The 22,882-nt window shown below is 37.8% G+C and overlaps 1 protein-coding gene across 2 annotated transcripts; it reads left to right on the top strand.

Annotated features, from left to right (window-relative positions):
* The first annotated feature begins 2,006 nt into the window (after positions 1-2,006).
* rell1 (RELT like 1) lies at positions 2,007-22,564 on the top strand. 2 transcript variants are annotated; one of them, XR_002753858.1, is made up of 8 exons: positions 2,008-2,173; positions 6,446-6,658; positions 12,706-12,777; positions 15,887-15,941; positions 19,155-19,346; positions 20,049-20,177; positions 21,608-21,645; positions 21,729-22,564. XR_002753858.1 is itself a non-coding variant. In XM_023346555.1 (6 exons), exons 1-6 carry the CDS (start codon positions 2,155-2,157, stop codon positions 20,161-20,163), a joined length of 666 nt encoding a protein of 221 aa, XP_023202323.1. In that variant the 5' UTR covers positions 2,007-2,154; the 3' UTR covers positions 20,164-20,178. The 2 variants fall into 2 exon arrangements, 1 of the variants encoding a protein (XP_023202323.1); XM_023346555.1 differs by lacking the exons at positions 21,608-21,645; positions 21,729-22,564 and having other exon boundaries at positions 2,007-2,173; positions 20,049-20,178.
* Positions 22,565-22,882: the final 318 nt, after the last annotated feature.

Here is a 22,882-nt window from a genome sequence, read left to right as displayed (position 1 = left end):
TAGGTATAGGAGGTAATATGTTTAATTGGTTATGGGATTTTTTAAGGGATAGAAATATTCAAGTTAAAATAGGATGTCAGTTTTCGGAAATATGTAAAATAGAAAATGGAACCCCTCAAGGAAGTGTGGTAAGTCCAACATTATTTTCAGTTATGATCAACGATATTTTTAAAGAATTATCCATCGGTTTTGGTAAGTCACTTTTTGCTGATGATGGAGCATTATGGAAAAAGGGAAGAAATGTGGACCATCTTATTGTTAAAATACAGGAAGGTATAGATAAAGTGAGTAAGTGGGGAGTAAAGTGGGGCTTTAAATTTTCAATTGAAAAGACAAAAGTAATGTTTTTCACAAATAAAAAAATAGGGGTTGATAAAAAGTTGTGTTTATATGGGAAAGAGTTAGAAAGGGTTGATTGGTTTCGTTTTTTGGGAGTAGTTTTTGATAAGAAACTAACTTGGGGAAATCATATAGAACATATTATGGAGAAGAATAAAAAGGTTCTAAACATTATGAGGTGTTTAGCTGGGTTGACATGGGGTGCAAATTTCGATTCCCTTAGAAATATATATGTGTCTCTAATTAGATCAAGAATAGATTATGGGAGTGTGGTGTATGGATCAGCAGCTAAAACTAGGTTAAAAAAGTTAGATGTTATTCAAGCCCGAGCACTGAGAATATGTTTAGGGGCAGTTAAATCAACACCAATATGTGCATTACAAGTAGAGTCAGGAGAAATGCCATTATGCATTAGAAGACAGCAGCTAATGGTCAATTATTGGATAAGTTTAAAAGGACATAATGCAGATCACCCGGTTAAGAAATTATTAGGAGAGTGTTGGGAAAGAGGAAAGAAACAAATTGATAGCTTTGGGTGGGTTGGGGATGATAGAGCGAAAATTTTTAATGTATATTATAAGGAATTTAGTCCAACTGTATTGTGGCCTTTGAGACCGACATGGATTTGGAAATATATTAATGTAGATAGAACACTAACAAATATTAGGAAAAGGAAAACATTAGATACTTGCCAAGAATTTTATAATCAAATGCAGAATAAATATAATGAATATTTGCAAATTTATACGGATGGGTCGAAAGACCCTAAAAGTGAAGCAACCAGTATAGCTGTAGTGATTCCTGAATTAAAGATTAGTATTTCAAAAAGAACATCTGATTATTTGAGTGTATTCGCAGTAGAACTAGGTGCTATTTTAGTAGCTTTAGAATGGGTGGAGGAAACTAATAGGAATAAAATAATAGTTTGTAGTGACTCTCTATCTGCGTTGATGAGTATTGGAAAGGGACATACAAAAAATCATCAAAATATTTTATATGAGATTATGGCGGTTCATCATAGGATATGTGAACAAAATAAAAAAGTTGTATTATTCTGGACTCCTGCTCATGTAGGTATTATGGGGAATGAAAGAGCGGACAGGCTGGCTAAGGAGACAATTAAAAAAGATTATATTGATATGCAAATAAAGTTATCTAAATCTGAAGGTAAAAGTATAATTTGGAAAGAAAGCAAGAAGATATGGGAAGATAGGTGGGTAAATGAAATAAAAGGAAGACATTTATTTAGAATACAAAAAACAGTCGATGTAGAAAGGATCAGAGGATTAAACAGGAGGGAAGAGATAATTATAAATAGAATACGAACTGGGCATAGTTTCCTAAACGGAACTCTTTTTAAGATGGGGAAACACCTTACTGGTTTATGTAGATGGTGTGATGAAGTAGAAACAGTGGAACATGTTTTGATTAAATGTAGGAAATACGCAAGTCAAAGAAGATTATTAAAAACAGAACTAGGTGTTAGTAGGGAATTGAAATTTGAGAAGGTGATCGATCAGCTGAATAGTATTGAGGGGAAAAAGAAGATTTTTCGTTTTTTAAAAAACACTGGGATTTTTAAGAGTCTTTGAGGAGTAGGTGGTAGGAGTCAATAGAGGGCAGTAGTGCAACATAATTGGATGCAAGCTGCCGTTAAAATCTAAAGAAGAAGAAGAAGAAGAAGTACAGAGCAGGAAACATGTTGGTGTGGGCAGGCGTTCCCTCCTTTGGTTGAGTTTTGTCCAGAGTTTGGTTCCGAGAAGACACCCAACCGTCGCCTCTCCACCAGCCTAACGGCCAGCCTCGGGTCTTTCAATGGCTAATCCTATCACAAGTAAGTTTACACGCTTTTCCGGTTTCGTGTGTGGCTGAAACGCGGTCTAGTGCTGGCACGGACAGTGATATTTGTCATGTATTTCCCTTAAACGTTTTTTTTTTTAAAAAAACACTTTTGTTGTACTATAGTGTCTTTATGTTGACGTTGCAACATATTTTGCTAGAAAAACCGGCGTGTAGTGAAGTTGCTCGAGTGTCGGTTTCACTTGTATGACGAGGAACACAAAACATCTGACTGCCGTTGTGCTGATTGAAAATGTATAGACATTGTTCAGACTGTTGGCCCTCCAAATAAAACACATTTTAGATAAGTCAATGTAACACTTTCTGCTGTTAATGTAGCATTTAAATAATAACATTAGCACTAAGTCTTACTGTAACGTCAAAAGGATTTGCAACGATACTCCACTGGTGAAGTAGTTATTTCTCTCTCATTATACACTAATAGGATCCTGTTTTTTTTTTTTTTTGGAAAAACTGCAAAATTATTGACTCCAAACTAACTGTTTGGAGCTGTTTAGTTGATAGAAAATCTGTTCATGCTCAGTTTTTGGCAGCTGTATAGTCATTCATGCATTCAGCGAATAGGCCAAACAAAAACATCAATATTTCCATTTGAAGCCCTGCTGCTTTCTGTTATCCAGTAGGATTGTAACTGAATAGTTCTGTTCTGCAGTCATTTTTCCCCCCTTTTAACAATTTATTGTCTAAGAAAGGCCTGTAAAGCTTGTGAGTCCAACTAATGATGCATAAAACCCCTTAAACAGATTTATTTCTTTTATTGTAGAGGCCTAATTGGACCAAAACAATTTACGATTTCAGGAAGAATAATTTTTTGGGTACTTTTTATTGAGTTGGACCACAAATCCCAAATGAACTAGCTAAATTATTTCACCCCAGAGCAATTCAATTTAAACTTAAGATTTTTTTTAAAATTCACATTTACCATTTTAAGACTAGTAATCACAAACTCTAAACTAATAATCTATCACTTCCTTGGTCCTTAGACCCTAAACTTCATATAGATTATTGCAAACATCGTAATGAGGGATGAGGAAGAGTACTGTTGAGGAAATGTGAATACAGCAGTATTTATAAAACATGTCACAATTGCATTATTTCTCAATATGGTTCATTACTCACAAATGCATATTTTGTTTGGGGGCGGGAACCATAACAACATGGCAGAGAATGACTGGTGCAGACAATTTCCTAGAATAACTACCTGTAAGACTTAAAGCCAGGGATTATTCTTAAAATGTTTTAAAAATCCCCCGTGTGTTGTTGTGGGCGATGACTATACTTTTTTTTTTTAAAATCAGGTTAGGTTTTGTTGCAGTAACTATACTTTTGCAATTTCCTGAGTGTTGGGACACAGAGAACCACAATAAGATGGAGTCTTTTATTCCGTTCCAGTGCTGACGTTGATGTGTGTATGGTTATGGTCACACCAGTTTTTCTGTTTTTGTTTTTCCTTAGTTTTTTCCAACAAGAATTAATCTTTATTCTACGTACAGTTTATGTATATCTTATAATTTATAGAGACCTTCATCGAGCTCAACCTCATTTAACTGAATCTGATTTGTATAAACTACATTATCTGGGTAGAATAATGAAAAAGCCTCTTTAAAGGTAACAATAACTCTACCAGAGGTCGTGTTATGACTGGAGATCTCCGAAGAACGTAAACAATATTCATGCCAAACTGACAATATGCATCACGCCATGGATCACAGTGGTGACTGCATCGTGCTGTGGGGATCCTTCAGCCGCGACAATGAAGCTGGTTGGAGTTGATGGGAAGATGAATGGAGCTAAACGGAGAGAAACACTTGAAGGCCGAAAAGAATTGAAGCATCTCACCAATGCAGTGGCGCATATCATGTATTAGACTGGCCCAGTCAAAGTTCAGACCTAGATCCAATTAGTAGGTGGTAGGATTTTAAAAATCTATATTTAGGTGCTCTCCATCCAGTCTTCTGGATGAACTTAAGCTATTTTGCAAAGAAGAAAAAAAAAATAGTAAATGGAGACATTTCCCAAAAGACCAACAGCTGGGGAAAAATTGCATTTCAGAGGCTCTGTATTTGTCTGTCAACCAGCATTCCTGTCACTGCTGAAGACAAGCATTCACACAGAAGGATGCCACCAACGCTATTCTCACTGTGGGGATGATGTGTTTGGGGTACAGTGTCAGCTTTCCACCGCATAAAGTGTTTTTAAACATTTTAAAATGATAATTTTCCTTTAAATTCACAATTGGACACTACTTTGTTTCAGTCCATCACATAAAAATCCTAATGAAACACTCCAAGGTTTGTGGTTGTAACATCTGGAACCGTTTAAGAGATGCAAGTACGTTTAGAAGGCTCTGTAAATGGCAATAAAGTGGGAGTGATGGATTTTTAACTTGATGCTGAACAGTTTACTCTCTTCTACTGAAGGAGTACTAAACGCAGCAGCATTACTGAATGAAGCATAGAGGTTAATGTCTTTGACTCTCCCTTTTACTATACAATCTCAGGTTTCTTGGTGTAGAGACATACCTGTAAATATTTTACAAAAGAAATGTGATATTCTCTGGCCACAGCCGTTATGAAACATGCAGCCTGCAGGATTGAGACATTTCTTTTTTGTCATAAGTATTTCTACTGACATCATCTTGAGATAACTCCAGCTTGAAATTGGGATTTCCAATGTTTTCTGGATTTATACATGGCTAGGTTTATTTTGGCTTGGCTTAAAGTCCTCTGTAAATAGCCCTCTCATCCAGTGTCCCATGTCTGTTGTCGTGGTTTTATTGCTCTAACTCAGGGGTGTCAAACTCCAGTCCTCAAGGGCCATTGTCCTGGAGTTTTTAGATGTGCCACAAGTACAAAACACTGGAATGAAATAGCTTAATTACCTCCTTTTTGTGTTAAGTTCTCCAGAGCCTTGCTAATAACCTAATTATTCTATTCAGGTGTGGTGCAGCAGAGGCACATCTAAAGGTTGCAAGTCAGTGGCCCTCCAGGACTAGAGTTTGACACCTGTGCAAACTGATCTGTGATTGTTGGACACTTTAAGGGTCGTGGCTGAACAGCCTGCGTACTGTGAGCTACTCATTTCTTCACAAAAGCACATGGAGACATTTGGTCACAAGACGGTCAGTGAGCAGACAATGTTCAATGTGTTCAGTCTGATGCAGCAGGAGGCTGGGACAATGGAAGAGGCCACATGAGTGGGTAGTGGGACAGTATAATATCTTAATGTTGTGCTCTGGCACGTCTCAAATTAAATGCAGAGTCAGGATCTTGCAATTACTGATTGATATTGGTCTGAATTGTGAGTGCCAACCTAGACTTTTTATTCCCCCTGACTATGCCATCCATTCACTGATGTGGACAGGAAAGCAGACAAAAGCCCCCTTGTGTGTTTTTGCTGGTTTTGCTCACGTGACTTGTATGCATTAGAGACGGGGAGAAGCTTCAGTACTAAAAGTTTTTTTACTCTATCACATACAGTTGAATCAAATGTTTGTGTTTGTCTTATGGAAAGCTAAATGTCAGAATAATCCTTCATCTGTAAAATTAAGGAGTTTACATATACTGAGATTGCTGTGCCTTTAAACCTCAGACATGCTGCTACCTTGCATGACACCATGGAAACGTCCAAATATATCAAGACAATATATGAAAAAGATGCTAAAGTAACAAAACGTCAGCTAGGATGTTGAAGGTTTGGCGCAAATAGGTCTTCCAAATGTACAATGGCCGTAAGAGTCCAGCCAGATTAGTTACAAAATGGCCTCTAGACTAGGATGGCTACCATGAAGCTCTGATCTCAGTCCTGTAGAAAATTTGTGACGGGAAGCTCGACTTTTACAGATTAAAATCTTTTCAACATTTACTAAGACGTTGTATATAAGCTTGTGAATTTGCCGAAAGTAATAAAAAAATCCTAACAGACCTAAATAACAAATTTTAGTCTGATATAATGTCTGACGGTAAGGGGGAAAAGCTTGTCTTTTTATGTAGTATGTTTCAATGTGGTTTCAACTGTATAAACATTCCTGCTTCAAGTAAACTGGATTTGAGACCACAGGTCTGGTCTTTCACTCTCGGTAAAGATTTGGAGAGTTGAAGAATAAAAAATAGTCCCCCCCCCTCCCGAATATGAGCTTATAGGTAAAATCTCTGCCAGATGTGTTATTGTATTTCTTGCTGATTGTGTTGTCTTGTAATTCTCTGCCTTAAAATCCCCCCCCCCACCCCCCTCTACTTTTTCACAGCGAACACCACAAATACTGATAAAGAGGGTGAAGGACCTAGCTCAAACTATTTAGCTTTTGCCTTAGTGCTGGCTTTCTTCTTTGTGGGCCTTACCGGGGTGGTGGTCTGCCACGTGCTAAAGAAGAGGGGCTACCGGTTCACCACCTCCCAGGGAGACGACGATGATTATGATGATGTGTTTGAGGATGGTGACGAGGAGATGGAACGACGAGGTAAGAGAGACATTTATATTTATATTTACATGATTTATGCACACAGCCTGTTTTGCTACGTAAACCAAACGGAACAAAAAAATGATTTTATAGCTTAAAACTACTGATGCGTTTATGCCTTCTAAAAGCATGTCGGTGTCTTGTAGGTTTTAGATGTATCGCTACTTCAACACACGAGTCAAATAATTGGGTAACTAGCAGGACTCTGGAGAACTTGACTGCACTGAGGTAACTCAGCCATTTGAGGCATGTTGGACCAGGGACGCATCTAAAAGTTTCAGAACACTGGACTTTTATTTGAGGATGCCTGGTGTAGAGTAGCTCTCTTATTGTAGAAAGATCGGCTGACTTCTATCACTGATTGATTCATCTCCAGTTTCATTCTCAGTGATTTAATATGTTCAGTGTTGCAGTGCATAATGAAATGATTTAAATGGCCATTGTGGTTCAGACACAATCATTTTGATTAGATCACAGAAAGCCGTGTCAATTGTCTTCTCTGAGAAATAATTAAATCTAAGAAAAATTCAGTAGTTTTTTTATAAAACAGCCTTGGTGTAAAAGTAATAGTTTCTATAAATAAAATCGTTTTTTTTTCAGTTGTTATTGACTCATTCCCTATTGTCTGCATCATTCCTGTCTGAGCTTGCTTGTGTTTTGAATCACTGATGTTTGAATAGATATCAGGCTACAACATTTCTGAAATTTATGTCACTTTTGACATGAGTGGAGTTACTGACGTTTTTTTGTTGATCTGACTATACAGGCAGAGTAAAGTGGCGAACAAATACAGGGCATCATACATAACGGGTAGTGGCACGAGGTCTGAACAGCTTCTGGGTTTTTTTTGTTCTATTTTCTTTCACTTTCTGTTTTTTCTGTAATGCTTAATTACCTTCTTTGTTAAAAGTAGTTTATATGAATAATTACCAAAGAGATTGTAGGATATTTAGGAGCAGTTACCTCTGTGGGCTAAGTTAACACCCTACGATTCGTATTCACAAAACTAAAAATATAGTCATAATTTTTTAGATGGTGACTTCTCCTTTTTGCTTCATTGATTTTTTTGTAACATAAATTACTTTGGCATCCCTTGTCAAATTGCTGCATCATTGCGCTTTCTACCGCAACAGGTTGCGTTACATTCCCTATGCCGCCTTTACAGTGAAAACCAGTTTGACATTTACGTTGTTGGTAACCCGACACATTGCCTAACAATATTGAGAATCAAATCTGTAGACGGTTGCTGGAGGATTAAAACTACTCGTAGAAAAAAAAAAACATTGTTCATTTGTATTGAACTATGGGGCAGATGAACAGCAAAGCTGAAAAGGATTAGGGTGCCGACGAGCCTTGATGCTTTGTGCCGTGGTAGCACAACGGCCGACACTGATCTTTTCCAGAAATTTGAAAAACAGCAGCAACACCCAGTATTTGTCAGAGTAAATATAGTAAGCAACACACTACTTTCTGCGAGTCTAAAATTTTCTTGATTACTGACAACCTCTTCTGTCTGCATACCAGTAGGAATGGGATGGGCAGAAAGGCAGACCATCATAAGACCAAACAGAACAGGCCTGTAAAGTAATGACAGAAGAAGAGATGCACCAATTTTTGTAGCCAATTAGATGCATTTTCTTAAACTTATGTTCAGCCAAAATCAATTGGCCAGAAATCCTTTTAAATGTGAGGTGTGAGCGTTAGTGTTGACAGGTGTGGATGTTTAACCCCTTAACTGACAATCCTTGGATGCAAGTCGGTGGGTCCATGAGGACACCGGCATCCTCATGACAGAGACTGAATGTGCAGGCGTGAAGCAAAAAGCCAAAAAAAATTAATTGACAAAGTGGACCAAGTCAAGATTCAGAACCAAAAACCCAGTTAAATGTGCAATGTGGGGCAAGTGAGAACAACTCAAAGATCTTAGTAGCAAGTGGGTTTTATTATAACTAGGAGCTTTAGCTCCAGGTTTTTACGGTTAGAGCCTTAAAGACCTTGAGCCAGATGTCTGGCCACTCCTACTATACATGAACAGACAAACTGCATGTCATCACATGAAAAATGGAAAAGAAAGTCAAGATGGCAGGGAGTACAGAAACTTGACATCTGTTGCTGCTCTGAGTCTGCCATACCTCTTCCTGTCAGAATACTCCAAAGTGTTGGAGAGTCAAGATCTTGCATGATGATTGCTCACAGGACAATCACTTCAATCTGGCTCGATTTCAAGTTGTAGGTTTTACAAGTTGAGGTTTCTACAAGAAAGCCTTTGATGAGATCCCAGAATAATAAAAGACATGTTGCAGATATTTGTTTTATTTAATTTTTTTTCAAATGTCCGCCATTTGTAGACTGTTTTCCGTCTAGCTAAAATGATCATTTCTGATTGTTTCGAGATGCATTTAAATCACTTGCCAGACTCCTACGCTGCTAAAATCGTAAGGTCTTGGACTGATCTGTGGATCTCACCGCGGTGTTGGTTCTCACTTTAACAGTCAAGAACCTACCAAACTACAGATACGAGGTTTAAACAGGGCAACCTTCCTTTAAAATTGCTAAGTAATTATGTTATAAGTGTGTTTGATGGGAAACACCACTGTGGGATTTTAATTTTTAGGTAGGAATAAATCTGTGTGATTTTTTTTTTCCAGCATTAGTAAAATTGCTATGAAATCTCAGCATGTCTAAATATGCTGGAATGTATTTTTGGTTTTCTAAATTTTTTTCAATGATTTCTTTAACCACATCAGTTCAAAGTACAATAAGACATTAAACTTCTTTAACTTCAAGAAATAAAGCTTGACAATTATTGTATTAAATTTGTGACGTAGTTTACCTGTAGGTGCCTCTTATTAGTTGTTTTTCATTATTTTGTCTTGTGCATTATTTTTTTATTTCTTACTGCCACCTATAATCTGCCCATTATGCTAAAACCTGTTGATCAATAAGCGCATTATTTCTAACGGTGACAGAAATAGTTAATTTTCCGTTTTTACTTCTGATGCAGTGCTAGAACAGTCATATATTCAATGTTGTTTTTTACAAAGCATATTTATTAAGCAGCAAGATGCATTTTAATCATCCTTTTAACCTTCTTTACAAACTGGAATATTAGCTTAGCTGCTATGTTTTATGTTTTTCTCCCCCCCTTTTTGCACTGCATCTGTACACAAATTGTAATATACCGTCCATGTTGAAGTACTAAAAGTACTCAGTGTGGAGTGGGATTTTCCTTTTTTTTAGCCTTAGTTTCCAAACGAGTCATAGATTTGCATGCATGAGGTTTTCTTCTTCACTTTCCAGTCATGTGGTGGAGACGAGCAGGGCCAGAAATGAAGCAACAAGGGTGCAGGATGCTTTGGTCTTTTCTCAACTACTCTCAAGCTTCAATTACATTTGTGAAACTGACACAAGTTAGAGCTTCCACATGTAGATCATAATGAGATTTTATGTCAAATGTGAAGCCTGGAGGTGATGAATTGGTTGCAAAACTCTGTCATGAACTGCTATTGAAGGGATTTTTTTCTTTTAGCTGTGAGCACTCTGTCTAAATTTAGTCTTTCTCCTCAGTTGGAGGTGTAAAAAAAAAAAGTGTCTCTTCCTTTAAGGTACGGAACCAGGAAGACTGTCGGCAATTGCATTACTTGTACTCCGACTTTCCCGTGGGAGTGCTCAGTGAGGTAGAGGGAGGGGAAAAAAGCCCTCTACCAACCAGTGTTGAATTACAGATTTCTAGATCTTGCGTAAGTCTTTTCCATGGTATCTGCCTCTATTCAAAAAGAAACACAATCTGCTGTACATCAGTAAACAAAAACAAGTCTTTGCTTCCCCCTTCACTTCTAGTAAAGGAAAAGGAACTAAAGTCTCAATAGCTGGGTATATCTGCGCTTCATCACAGATGTGAGACATGTGGTAAGAAGGAGTCAGTTTTGACACAACTCTGAGATCCTGTGCTGGTTCTTCTCACTGACCCATTTTCCTATTGTGAACCTGTTGAAGGCATTTCTGTACAATGAAGCTCTGGATCATGTTGACTGGACATAAAAATGTGTAAATGGTGTCTGTTCTGCTGTAGTTCCAGTGGATTTCTCTCTGCACACCTGCCATCTTTGTTGGAAAGCCCCACCTTCTTCATGACGTGTTGAAACAGACGGATAGCTTTTGTCTTCAGCTGGTCCTGTCCCACAGCATTGGTGCCTTCTGTTCCACCACACGCCTCCTCTGAAAACGCATCTTTTGCGAACAAAGCAGATTCCTGGCAAGGATTGTGTCACGCCAGGAAATGGCCTAGGAAATTGGTGATGAGAACTCTGGAAAATGAGAGGAAGTATTCAAGAAAGGAATCCAGGAAATATGAGTCAAGGAGAACTAATATTTAAGGGCTGCCTCATCTGATCACTGACTCAATGTAGAAAATACACAAAATTTGTCATCTATCTGATAGCATGATGACATTTACAGACGCCATTAATATTTTTATTGCACTAAGACCATGTCTCCTGCTTATATGTCCTTCCATAAAGTTATACAATATGTTTTATCATTGAGGGAGCAATAAATTGAGGTGCACCACTGCATTTTTAGGAGTGAGACTAGGCATGGACTGTTGTGGTTTCACAATAGCGTTAGGTTATCAAAGTGTTTGCTCAAATATAAAAAAAAAAAAAAAAAAATCCAACTGTCTTTTTCTAACCAGAAAATTGATAAAACAATATGATATTGACTATTATGGTTATAATTATTTTTTGCTGTTTCCTTTTTTCAAACATAGAAAACATACTGTAGCATAGTATAAATAGAATGGGATATAGGGGTGAAGAGGAACACAGTTTGTGTGACTCTGTCTTGATCCAGCCAGTGAAAACTCTGATCTCTGCAACACTTCCTCCTGCAGCCATTAACCATCCCATTCCCAATTCTCGTCAAAGCAGTCTGAACTTGTAATGAGCAAGAATGCCTACTGGTTGTAGCTATGGCTTCATGATTTCTTTTTCAGGTGGCTGCTTATATTTAATGTAAATATGCAGAAACATAGAGCATCTTAAAAGAAAATTTATGAGAATAGAACAAAATATTGCCTATGTATGTTTTTTTTCTTTCGTATTTGGATCGGAAAGATGTCCTTTTTCCTGTTGAGGATTTTCTTGGCATCGCCAGCGCTTGCCTTGTATTTCGAGAAGAGCCAGTCCCACAGATGTCTCTGTATTTTATCCCACGACATATTTGAAGATGTGCATTTTGGAATGGATGAAATTGTCATTAGATTATGAAGGTTATAGTTTAATATTCTATCAAAACATTCTGTATTAGCCATGCGCTGCTATAACCTAGAGGACAAAACTGAAACAACAGAAGATCATAACTGTTTTTCCTCCTACACCTAAAATATGTTGACTATTACAGTTACTAGATTCTAAATACTATTTTGGTCTCTGTATTGTAACACAATTATGACGCGCTAATATAAGTGGGCTAATTGATCAGGCTACATAATTGGATAGCTAATAATAGCTACTAATCTCACTGCCTTAATCTTTTCCATCATGATTTATTGCATGTTTGTAATTTTATTCATCCTACTTTGTTTTTCTGGGAAATGAAGGAAAAGCTCAGGTATCTTCAGCCACCTCACTTTCCATGTGCAGCAACAAGTGGAAAAGAGGAAGCGTGCATCATTCTATGGTCCTAGCAACTGGGAAAACCTCTAGGACCTTTTCTGGCACCCAATTAAAAGTACTTGGAACTATAGCAACAGCATGATGGCAAACATGTGGTTTTAAAACTGTAAAAAGAAGTGAAACCTTGTTATACACCATAATACCAGAAACTGAGATGATGATATTGGTGAAAGCAGTGCTGATCAGACAAATTTCAGGAAGTAATGTTGGTTTACAATGTTGACATATTCACTTACTCTCTCTCTCTTCTCTCCACGTTTGGCTGGAATATTTTTTGGGACTTTTTATTATATATTAGCTCTTTTTATTTCATGTCTTTTTAAAATATAATCAGATATTCAAATCTCTAATTTTCTCTCTGTGTTCTGCTAGATCGGCACGAGACCATGAGTGAAAACGACGACACAGTTGGACATATTATCCAATGCATCATGAAAAATGAAGGTATGTGTCCCACTGACTTCTTCCTCTTGACAGTAAACAGACTATGCGAAAAATGTCACCTTTACTGAGCGTTTGATTTACAGTCAGAAACTGACCAACCAGTGGTTGCATTTTGTCCTGAAGTGAACTACCCTTACCTGGAGGAACTTGACAAAGTTGTCTGATTTATCAATACAAGCACGCAGCGGTCAAATAATAAGGGAAAAAATGTTTTAATGTGTGTCAGTGGGGAAGATTCATTTAAGACGCGTTTTACCCAGAGTATTTAGAGGGCAAAGCAAATTTATTACATGTTCAAAACCCAATTCAAAATCACAAAAAAATTAAAAGGTGGATAAATGCCTGTGACGAGCTTCATGAGCAGCTGATTATAATAGTGATTGACGATACAACTATCATATGTTCGTCTGTATTAGGATTTTTGTCATTACATCCTATGCTTAGAATCCTACTTTGTGATTAAATCAGAGAATAGTGCATCAAGCTGGGTCCAAAACAATAAATGTGTGCTGTGGCTGGCTACGAATGGGTACCGTTTCTTTGTAAATCCGTATTCATACACAGCCTGACATGCGTTTCAAAACTGCAGTTTTTATTTTTGGACCAAAAGATGAGTACAAAGTCGCCCTTCTATTACCTGTAGAAACAATTCCAGGATTAAAGTATTAAAGCCCCAACAAGATCTTGAGAAACTCATGCATGAGTGTTTCTTTAGTCGATTGCTGCAATAGGCTCCTCACAGGTCTGCCTAAAACCCAGAACACTGCTGCTCGTGTTCTCACTGAAACCAGGAAGATGGAGCACATCACCCTAAAGTCACCCACTGACTTTAGGGTGACTTTAAGTCACCCTAAAGTTACCCTAAAGTCTTATGTAGTTTTGCTTAGGATCAAAATACATTCAAGACCTGTTATTATATTAACTTTCCAGACCACTTGCATCTTCTGGTTCAAGTCTACTCTGCATTATTTGATAAATAATAATCATAAACTGTTGTCTGGTTTTCAACCTGTTGTTTTAAAAATGTTTAAAATTATTTTTATTTTCCTTTTAATCACACGAAACACTTGGAATGGCCCTGCTGCTGAAAATGTACTATAAAATAAATGGCCTTGAACTCTGAACTTTTCTCGCTCGGTGATTAACATAACGCATGATACAGAAAGGCGTTATTGTTTCCTCTTTAAGTAGTCCCGAGTTTTACGTTGACTTTAGTGGTTTCACAAAATGACTCATCAGGTCCACGTGTGTTGGACTTCTTTAACGGTGACTCATTGCCTCATTGTCCACATACGGGGAATCGGGTTTCCTGGGAGAAACTGTTCACTCTTTGACACATTAGCATATGAATACATGGGCTATTTCAAAAACTTCACACACTGCGAGTTTTTTTTTTCTTTTCTTTTATTAAAGGAAGTGGAAAGCTGAATAGTCCTTGACACTATATATATCCACAACACATTTATGAAAAGGAGCAACCTGGGACATAGACCATTCGGTGGTATCCAAATCAAAGGGAAATGCTGCCCTCTACAGGCAATTCCCTCACACACACTCACAGACGCACTGAGCTCTCAGAATTCAATTCAGATAAGATTCTTCAGCTCTCTTAGTTCATCATCTTCAATTACATTCTTGTGTTGCATCTTTAGTTGGTTCAAGCAGCAGGCTTTAACATTGAACTCCTTGCTTTAGTGCAAATATGTGAGTGAGCCGTCGTAGCAATCAATGGTCTCTGAAGTTTATAAAACAGATGTTCCACCTACTCCAGATGAGTTGCTCCTCTGCCTCTTGCTGATTTTTCTCTACCACACATTGATTCATTAGTGTGAGGCATCCATTTCAGAAATTTCTTACAGTTTGATTATGTATAGGAGAATACATAGTGCAGTGAAACCCCTTATAGATTTCTTTTTTTTTTTTTTTTTTGTCGGACATAAATGTTCCAGGCCATGAAGCGGATTTTAATATCAGACCAAATAAAATTATTTGAATTATTTATGTAATATCAAAACAACCTCGCTCTATATAAAAAGTAATTGCTCCCTATACCTAATATCTTACTGCCATTAAACATTTGAGAAAACTGGCAGTGAATTAACAGCGTGCTTTGACTAGGCCACTCTGAAACCTGTTAAAATGGCAGTGTTTTGGGGGCCAATCAGAGAGTGCTTGAACTTGAGTCAAAATCTGATGACCGGACATTTCCCTTCATTCTCTGGTAGAAAGTAGAATTCATGGTTCCATCAGTTGCGACACGTCGTCCAGGTCCTGAAGCAGCAGAACAGACCATCACTCTACGATCATGTTTGACTGTAGGATGTTACTTTGCTGTTCATTTTATCCCAGATGATTTTTTTTTCTCGCCTTGATAAATTATACTATGTATATAACAGAATTGTAATAGATGCACAATGACTATTTTTATTTTAAGTGCTTTTCCAACTAATTTTACCTTTTTTTTCTGTTTTGTTTCATTGATACAATTCACAAATAAAAATCATTTTTCTGTTTCTTTTAAAAGCCCTCAAGTGACCTTAAATTGTACTTTTATGCTGCTACAGCTACCCCTCCCACCACTGACTAACCAAACCAAACACCCCGTGGTAGTTTTATGACAGGAGGATGGTTCACAGAGAAGATGAAGGCCAGCACTTTGAGTCAGATGTCACTACAGATTTTCATAAACTCTTACCAAGTCATATCTTATTTTCCCAATCTCTTTTTTTAAGCTTTTGGTTCAAAGATGATGTTGCATGCTTATGATAAATGTGGTCCACACATCAAGGCCTGGCAGATTGAAATGTGTGTCTAGGGCTAAGATGTGTAAATCTAAATCTGAGTTGTCAGCTCTACTTGATTTCTATTCTGAATTGTGTGAAATTGAAATGTTATTTCCCCGAGCTGATTTTTCTGCTTCTCACAGAAGTCTTTTTTTTTATTTATTTATTTATTTTTTACCGCACTTATTGCATGACTGCCATTTTCTGTTTAAATACATTTACTTTTTGAAGAAGCCATTGAAGATACTGTACCACTCTCTGCATCGGACTCTACTGCTGCATGTGTTTCCATCTGTTTTCATAAGACTGTCTGTGTTCCTCCTCAGCAAACTCTGATGCTCTGAACGCCATGGTTCCCAACATCAGCATTGATTTAGACACGTAAGTATATCATGTTTACAAAAAATCTGTGATTTGTTTTTATTTTTTTTATCCTAAACTCTGAGGTTTCGTGCTTTAAATGGACTCCTCCACCAGGTGGCACTACATGCCTCCTTTTAAGCCTCTCCAAGTCAACCATCACATTTATGAGCAGCACAGGAATTCTCTAAAAGTAATCAGGCCACATTTATTTTCTTGATTCTTTTCCAGATTGGCAGAGTTTGATAGAGGCCAAGCAGCCTGAGAATATTCCCAAAATGCCGTAGTGTCCCACAGCAGTGCATTGTGGGATTATTAAACCATGTATGCAGCTGTTCTGGCTGGGTTTCTAGCCAGAATGCATTGTGGGACTGGGAATTTAAATGGATAAAAAGGAGAACAAAATTAACATTTTAAAGGGCCTTAAACATCTGCAGCATCCATTACTTTAGACATAGTGGATTAATGAAATATTGATTTAATTGGGAGTGTTTGCATGATTTTGTTTAGTGTATTATCAATTCAAAGTAGCAGTTTTTATTTATTTATTTATTAATTTTTTGCTAAGAAATCAGTTAAATGTTTATCTACATGGATTCGTGGCTGCAAATTTGTATTTTGCTTCCTTCAGATTATTAAAATAACTTAAAAGTATCCAATATTCATGCTCTGATCTAGACCTTTATTGGGGTCATTTTGACATTGGCATTTTAAATAAAAAGCTTTCTGCTTGTTGGTACAAGATGATCCTTAATTATAAGAAGAGTAGCTGATGGGGAGAGATGACTGAGATCGAACATTTTTTTGGTCGTCTTTCTGATATCTGTAAATGCCAACAATGAGAAAATGGACGCACTGGAAGAAGATATGATGGTGACAGTAGAAGCTGTAAATCGAATTAGGGGAGTATATTTCCCCCCGTCTGTCCTCTGCTTCTATCTTCCTTTCATATTGTTGTAGAGGAAACCTGTTTTGGAGGAGAAAGGCTTTCTTTGATTGGGTGAATAAATTGCGGGAGCTTTGGCCCTGCAAAAGTCCTGAGGTCCTACTCATTCATCACTCTTTTCTCTGCCAAGCTACTTTCATGCATTTTGCCTTCTTCAGTTCTCCCTCCAGATATCTTGATTCACATATTTCCAGTCCTTGTTCTCCCATTCACTTGCTTCCTACTGTCCAAATTGCTCTCTGTAGTGGCTCCTTCCTTCTCTGGCTGCTACAATCCATATCTTTCTGTTTCTCTCTGCCAGGTCGGGCAGCCTTCCAACGGATCACTTAGAGATGGTGGATAGGGGAGGAGAGGGGATTTGGTTGGGGTTGATTTATAGGATACACAGGCGTAGGGTGACGGACAGAAAAACAGAGACTTGGAAGAAGAGGAAAAGAGGGATAGAGGGAAACCACAAGCAGGAGTGTGACTGTAGTGTGGCCAGGCTGTGCTATCTTCCTTCCCACATTTGCTTCTCAACTTTCCTTCACCAGCTGCCTGTCTCCGTCAGCTTTCACCTCATCATATCCTTTTTTTTTTTTTCTCCTGTGGAGGTGTACATCCCAACTATACACCTGCACAAAAAATATTTTCGATGCACTAGTTTTGTACAAGAATTCTGTTTTTGTACAGAATTGTTGGCAGACCTATAGAATAGAGGTACAGTATGTCCTTCAGTAAATTAAAATCCTTTATTTTAGTTTAAAGAAAAGTTTTTAAAAAACAAAACAATAATACAAAAATGTCTGCCAACTATATGGATTACAAAGCATCCCATCTAGTCTAGTGTTTGTTTGGCTTTTCTTCCAGATGTAGCTTGTAGTGCCGTGAACTACAGATGGCTGATATACAGGCTCATCACAGCGTGTTGTGATATTTTTTTTTGCGATAACAAGAATTTGACTGAAGTTCTCAAGTTTTTAGGGAAACCTATTCTCAGTTTAATTAGTGTGTGTGTATATAAACTTCTAATAAGTTGTATTATGTAACTGGGTATTTGCATAAAACAATCTGTCCCTTGCCCTTTTTATGTTTTTGCGATTTAAAAAAAAAAAGCTAATAAACCTAATTCAACCCATTAACCAAATCCTGCTAAGAATGTTTGCCTCCTTTTTTCCAGCCCTTCAGTATTTTTTTTTGTATGTTTTTTTTTTCTTTCAGTGAAAGTGGGCTCAAAATGATCGAGTCTCCGCATTAGTAACAAACCATCTCCGCATTGCTTATTTTCATCAGGCTGCTCTGTTTCTTCCACAGTAGTGTGCAAACAATACAAGCCGCTGCTCTCCAGGGTCATAAAAGACAACAACATGTAGGAGAACAAAAAGATGAGAAACATGGCCTTAATTAGCTCCTCTTTCTGGAGTCCAGAGATAAATTTTAAGTTGAAAAGAAAAAAATTGAAGAGAAAAAAAAAGCAAACTACATATGTCATGATGCAGTTTTCGCTGCTGCAAAGAGAAACTTGCCTTTTTTTTTTTCTGCCTTAAATAAAATCAATGAGGGCTGGTTCTCAGGGAGCTTGTCAGTAATTGCTTAGAGGTATGAAATATTAATGTGTCATTCAGCGGTGATGGGTTTTAATAGAGGAAGCGCCGCTCTACTGAGTAAGCTTTAATTTTCTCTGCAAGACTGATTGAAAGCAAGTTGTTGGTTAGTTTGGGAAATTTCTCAAAGCTGCCCGTGTCAGTGTTTTCCTTTCATTAAGCATTTGCAGTGTCTGTAATGAAAATTGATCTCTTTTTAATAATTATTGTTCCGGGAGGCTGGACTAAAGTGTCACCACTGAAGGGTTTGAAAATGCCGTGCTGGTCGACGTGTCAAATATATTTGCTTTATTGTGCATTGGTCCACGTAAGACGTCTAAAATGACAATATTCTGACTGTTCAAGTATGAATTACCATAGCAACCGCTGCATGTCCTCATCTTTCTCCTGGTGCTCTTGAATGCATCACTCAACCTCTCCCCCCGCCTGAGCTAAATTTCCAGAGTGTGCGGGTTGTTTACCAGGTGAGGAAACCTTTATAAATGTAAACGGTTCACGGAGAGTTTTCAATGTCGGATGTTTGACTAATAGACAGGAAAGCGGCACTGAATCAAAGAGCGGCGATAAGGCAGAGGCATTTAAACAAATGGGACTTTTACTGCCATATAAATCATGAACTGCGATAAATTCCCGAAATACCAGGATGTTGGTTTTAGTTTGAAGTATGTGCATTTCCTTTATAAATCTTTACGGTCTGTTTTTCAGGGCAGGGTCCCCACCGCTCACCCCCGTATCACCGGTGTCGCCTGCAGGAGCAGGCAAGCTCCCATTCAGCCAGCTGCATCCCATCGGCGGCGTGAACGCCGGCGAGAACAAATTGCCGCTGATGAAGAAGCCCTCGCAACGAAAGTCAATCAGGCGCCGTCCTAGTCAGGTCACGGTCCTCTCTGTGGGCAGGTGGGTAAACTCCTTAACTCATAAAAGAACTCGTTTAGTGATGGATTTTCTTAAAACATAAAACTACCCATTTGCCTTTATCTAAAATCAGAATATTGCACATTTCGATTAATATTAATACATGTACAAAAAGTAGCTATTTTTTTTCCCTGTACTCTACAGTTGAAGATAAATGATGGGTTTGCAACATTTTTACTTAGAAAAATTGAACATAACTGAAGTTTTGGTGCATCTCTTGACCTTGATGTGGTGTGGTCAGAAACACGTCGCATACGTTTTAATAATGCACATGTAAATTTGGTGACAAACCATCTTTTTCCAATCATCTATGTCAGAAGTGTAAAGTTACATATTGGCTTTGTAAGAACTGATGATTGAAGCGTCAAGATTAGGCTTCTTTCTCTAATAGATGGAAGTAGTTGTGACTGCAGAGTCCATCATGCATAGTGTTGATTTGATCCTCATTTTCTGTGGATTCTTGGCAGCATCCCATTACTAACATGTTACAAAATCAACAGGAAGTCCGTTCTGTGTTGTTTGGACCCTTTTAATCAAATCATTTTAGTTCTTAAACTTCGAGAGGCTGCACTCTTTGAAAACCTTTAGTGTGGAGTGAGTGCTGAAGCTGGGTTCTAATGACATTCTCATTTAGGCCACAAACCGTAAATGTTGGCAAACTTTTAACGTTCTTTTCTTCTTCAGGTTTCGTGTGACAAAGTGTGATAAATCAGGAAAGGAGCGAACCACTCTGGACTCTGAAGGCAGCTTCCACTCGGCGTCGGCAGACGTCCCGTCCCCTCCAACAGCAAAGCCATGACACATTCCCCTAAGGTTGGTTCCGTCTCGGTCAAACTCTGTCGTGCATCTCTTCTTCTAATATCCTGTGTAAAAAGGTAGAGCTCTCTACAATTAATTTCAGTTCAGTCTTTAAATCTTAGCATAAATAAATAAATACAACTCATTGAATAGAGCGAATAAACTTAAGGTTGGAAATGTTATAAATCTATCAGTACAGGGGGGGGGGAAGACCTACTATTGAATATTTTTAGCAAAATAACTGATGCTGGCCTCTAATGAATCAGAATTTCTGGAAAGAAAATGTATTCATAAGTTGATCAGGGTGTTTTAATTGGTACTCCCATTACTTCCTGTTAACCCGTTCTTCAAAATAGGAAAGGCAAAAGATCATACCAACTGTTAAACTTGGCCTCAACTACAGTCAGAACAATAACTGAAAAGTTTAAATGACTCTAGCAAGCAACTTGTGATATGGATCCATGTTTATCTGCTCTTCACACACCATAGGGAGGAAGGTGAAGAAGGTAAAAATCTTGGGATTACCATGTCTCTATAACAACCATATTAAGGTTTTTGTACACAAAATCTGGTTTTTGTGAGGAAAAAAAAACTGGTGGCAAATTTATTAAGAGAAGATGCCAGGATAAGTCTGGCGCACAGAGCTGTTCTGCAGATTTTTCTGATTATTTATCTGTGATAGACACACTTGTGGAATAACCCCCAGAAATTCAACTTTTATGTTGCAAAGTAACACATCAGAGGTAGAAATGTTTAGCTCTACCCACAGTAATTGATGCTGTGTGAGATGTATAAAATAAAAACGTATTTTGCATTTATTTCCTTAATTGGCTTTAGAGTGGCTAGTTTTGACTATGCCGTTTTGAAGAGTGGCGTTGTGCTCCCTGATGTAAACAATGAGCTGTGTGAATCAAGCTTCCCCAACACTCTGATCAACCAATAATTTTGTGAGAACAATTAAAGGTTGGATTTTTCTACATGTTTCAGTTTGAGGATGCTCTGCCGCAGTAAATTGAGGTTATTTTTACTCCTCCTCTCTCTGTGGAAGGAGCTGTAAGCTCTTTGTCCAGGTGTGACGTAGTTCCGATATGTAAAACGGCTGTGCTGTTGAGCAGGACCTCGGTGTTTGTTTCTGTCCTTTAGTTTAATCCGGACGCTGAGAGCTTCTAATCTGAGAGGCACCATCGGAGGATTTAGAACAACCTGATTTAGATCCATCAGACTGAATCAACACCTTAACCAAATTTGTTTTAGTGGGGGCGGAAACGTTGTGCTCACTAACATCCGTGTTTGCTCAGTTCCTTACCGTAAGCCCTGCTGTTAACTTTTAGCTTTGTCATGCTGATGCTGTAGGAAAAATTCCCAGGATGAGAAATAAAACCTGCACAGTGACAGAAATAATAAGAAAGAAAATAATTTATTCAATTTTTTCATTTTCCTGACAGGAAAAGACAGAAGACTGAGAGGAGTGATAGACGTTCAGGTGACTTAGTCTAGTCTTTTTTTTTTTTGTTGTTTTTTTTGCATATTTTCAGTATGTTAATGTGTAACAACTTTCCCTCCTAGTTTTCCACATGGAGAGCAGGACCAACATCTCGGCACTTTAGATTTCTTTTTTTCTTCATACTTCGGAGGGACGAACAGATCCAGAAGGGATCTTGTCCTATTACTGCTCCACCGGTAGTAGAATCTGCTGCTGAGAACCTGCTGGACAAAAGAGGAAGAACATTTGCATGCGTCTTTTTTTCCTTCCTGCAGTAGAGTTCCAACAGTGCCTGGCTCAGAGGCGGGACAGCAGCCTGATGCTATGAGCTGAGTTTGAGCAATGGCTTTCAGTAACTATGGCAACACACCAAAGTGCTCCATGACGGATGTATGTATATATGTTTTTATATGTAGAATAATAAAATATAGCATTTTTGTGTGTTATATCAATTTAAATTATAAAAGAAACCCAGACGCAGGCAGAGACAGAGCTCTTGTTCTAAAACAGGAAGCTGGAGCAAACTGATGCAGCACCAGGAGATCCACCGGGGATATGTCATCTCCCGTAAAACATGAACTCAAAGTGCTTTTTACCATCTTTCATCAAGTTTTTACAGTTTTTTTTTCTTTTTTTTATTTTTTATCTAATTATATTGTTTTTTTTTCTTTTTGTTCTGTCTTGTCTCAATAAAGAACTCTAAGTCAAACTAGAGAAAAACTGCACTTCCTACAAAAATGCAGTGTGAATGCCATAAGCTGAATGTTTTTTAGTGTAAATAGCAGATGCATTTGAAGTCAACTGCAGAAGACCAGCAGAAATGTAAGAAAAGGGCAGGAGGGTCAAAATTAGGGTTTTAAGGAGTCATCACTCCATCATAAAGAAATGAAACATGCAAAAATAAATCTTGAAAAGCCAACATAGATTTGAAATTCTTGCTCATGTCACGAGTGGATGCGATGTTTTTAGTAGTGATTATTAGTCACCAGAGAAGATCTATTTGTGGTCCATAAAATTAAAAAAACCAAAACTTTGTCTACCTTTTACTGTGATAAGAAACCATCTGAGTCATAATTTAAAAAAAATGAGTCATAACTCAGACTACCATTTTCTTGCATATTTCTCTCTGTAAATGTCACTTCGCTTTGCCTCATGTTTAACGCACACATTCAGGATGGGTTTATCCATCTTAAAGCTGTGGATAAAGAAGATGATAAAAATAACACGCAAGAAACGC

This window comes from Xiphophorus maculatus, chromosome 14 (assembly GCF_002775205.1).
Source record: "Xiphophorus maculatus strain JP 163 A chromosome 14, X_maculatus-5.0-male, whole genome shotgun sequence".
Lineage (NCBI taxonomy): Eukaryota > Metazoa > Chordata > Actinopteri > Cyprinodontiformes > Poeciliidae > Xiphophorus > Xiphophorus maculatus.
The sequence above is the reverse complement of the archived record's forward strand: the minus strand, read 5'-3'. Positions and strand labels throughout refer to the sequence as shown.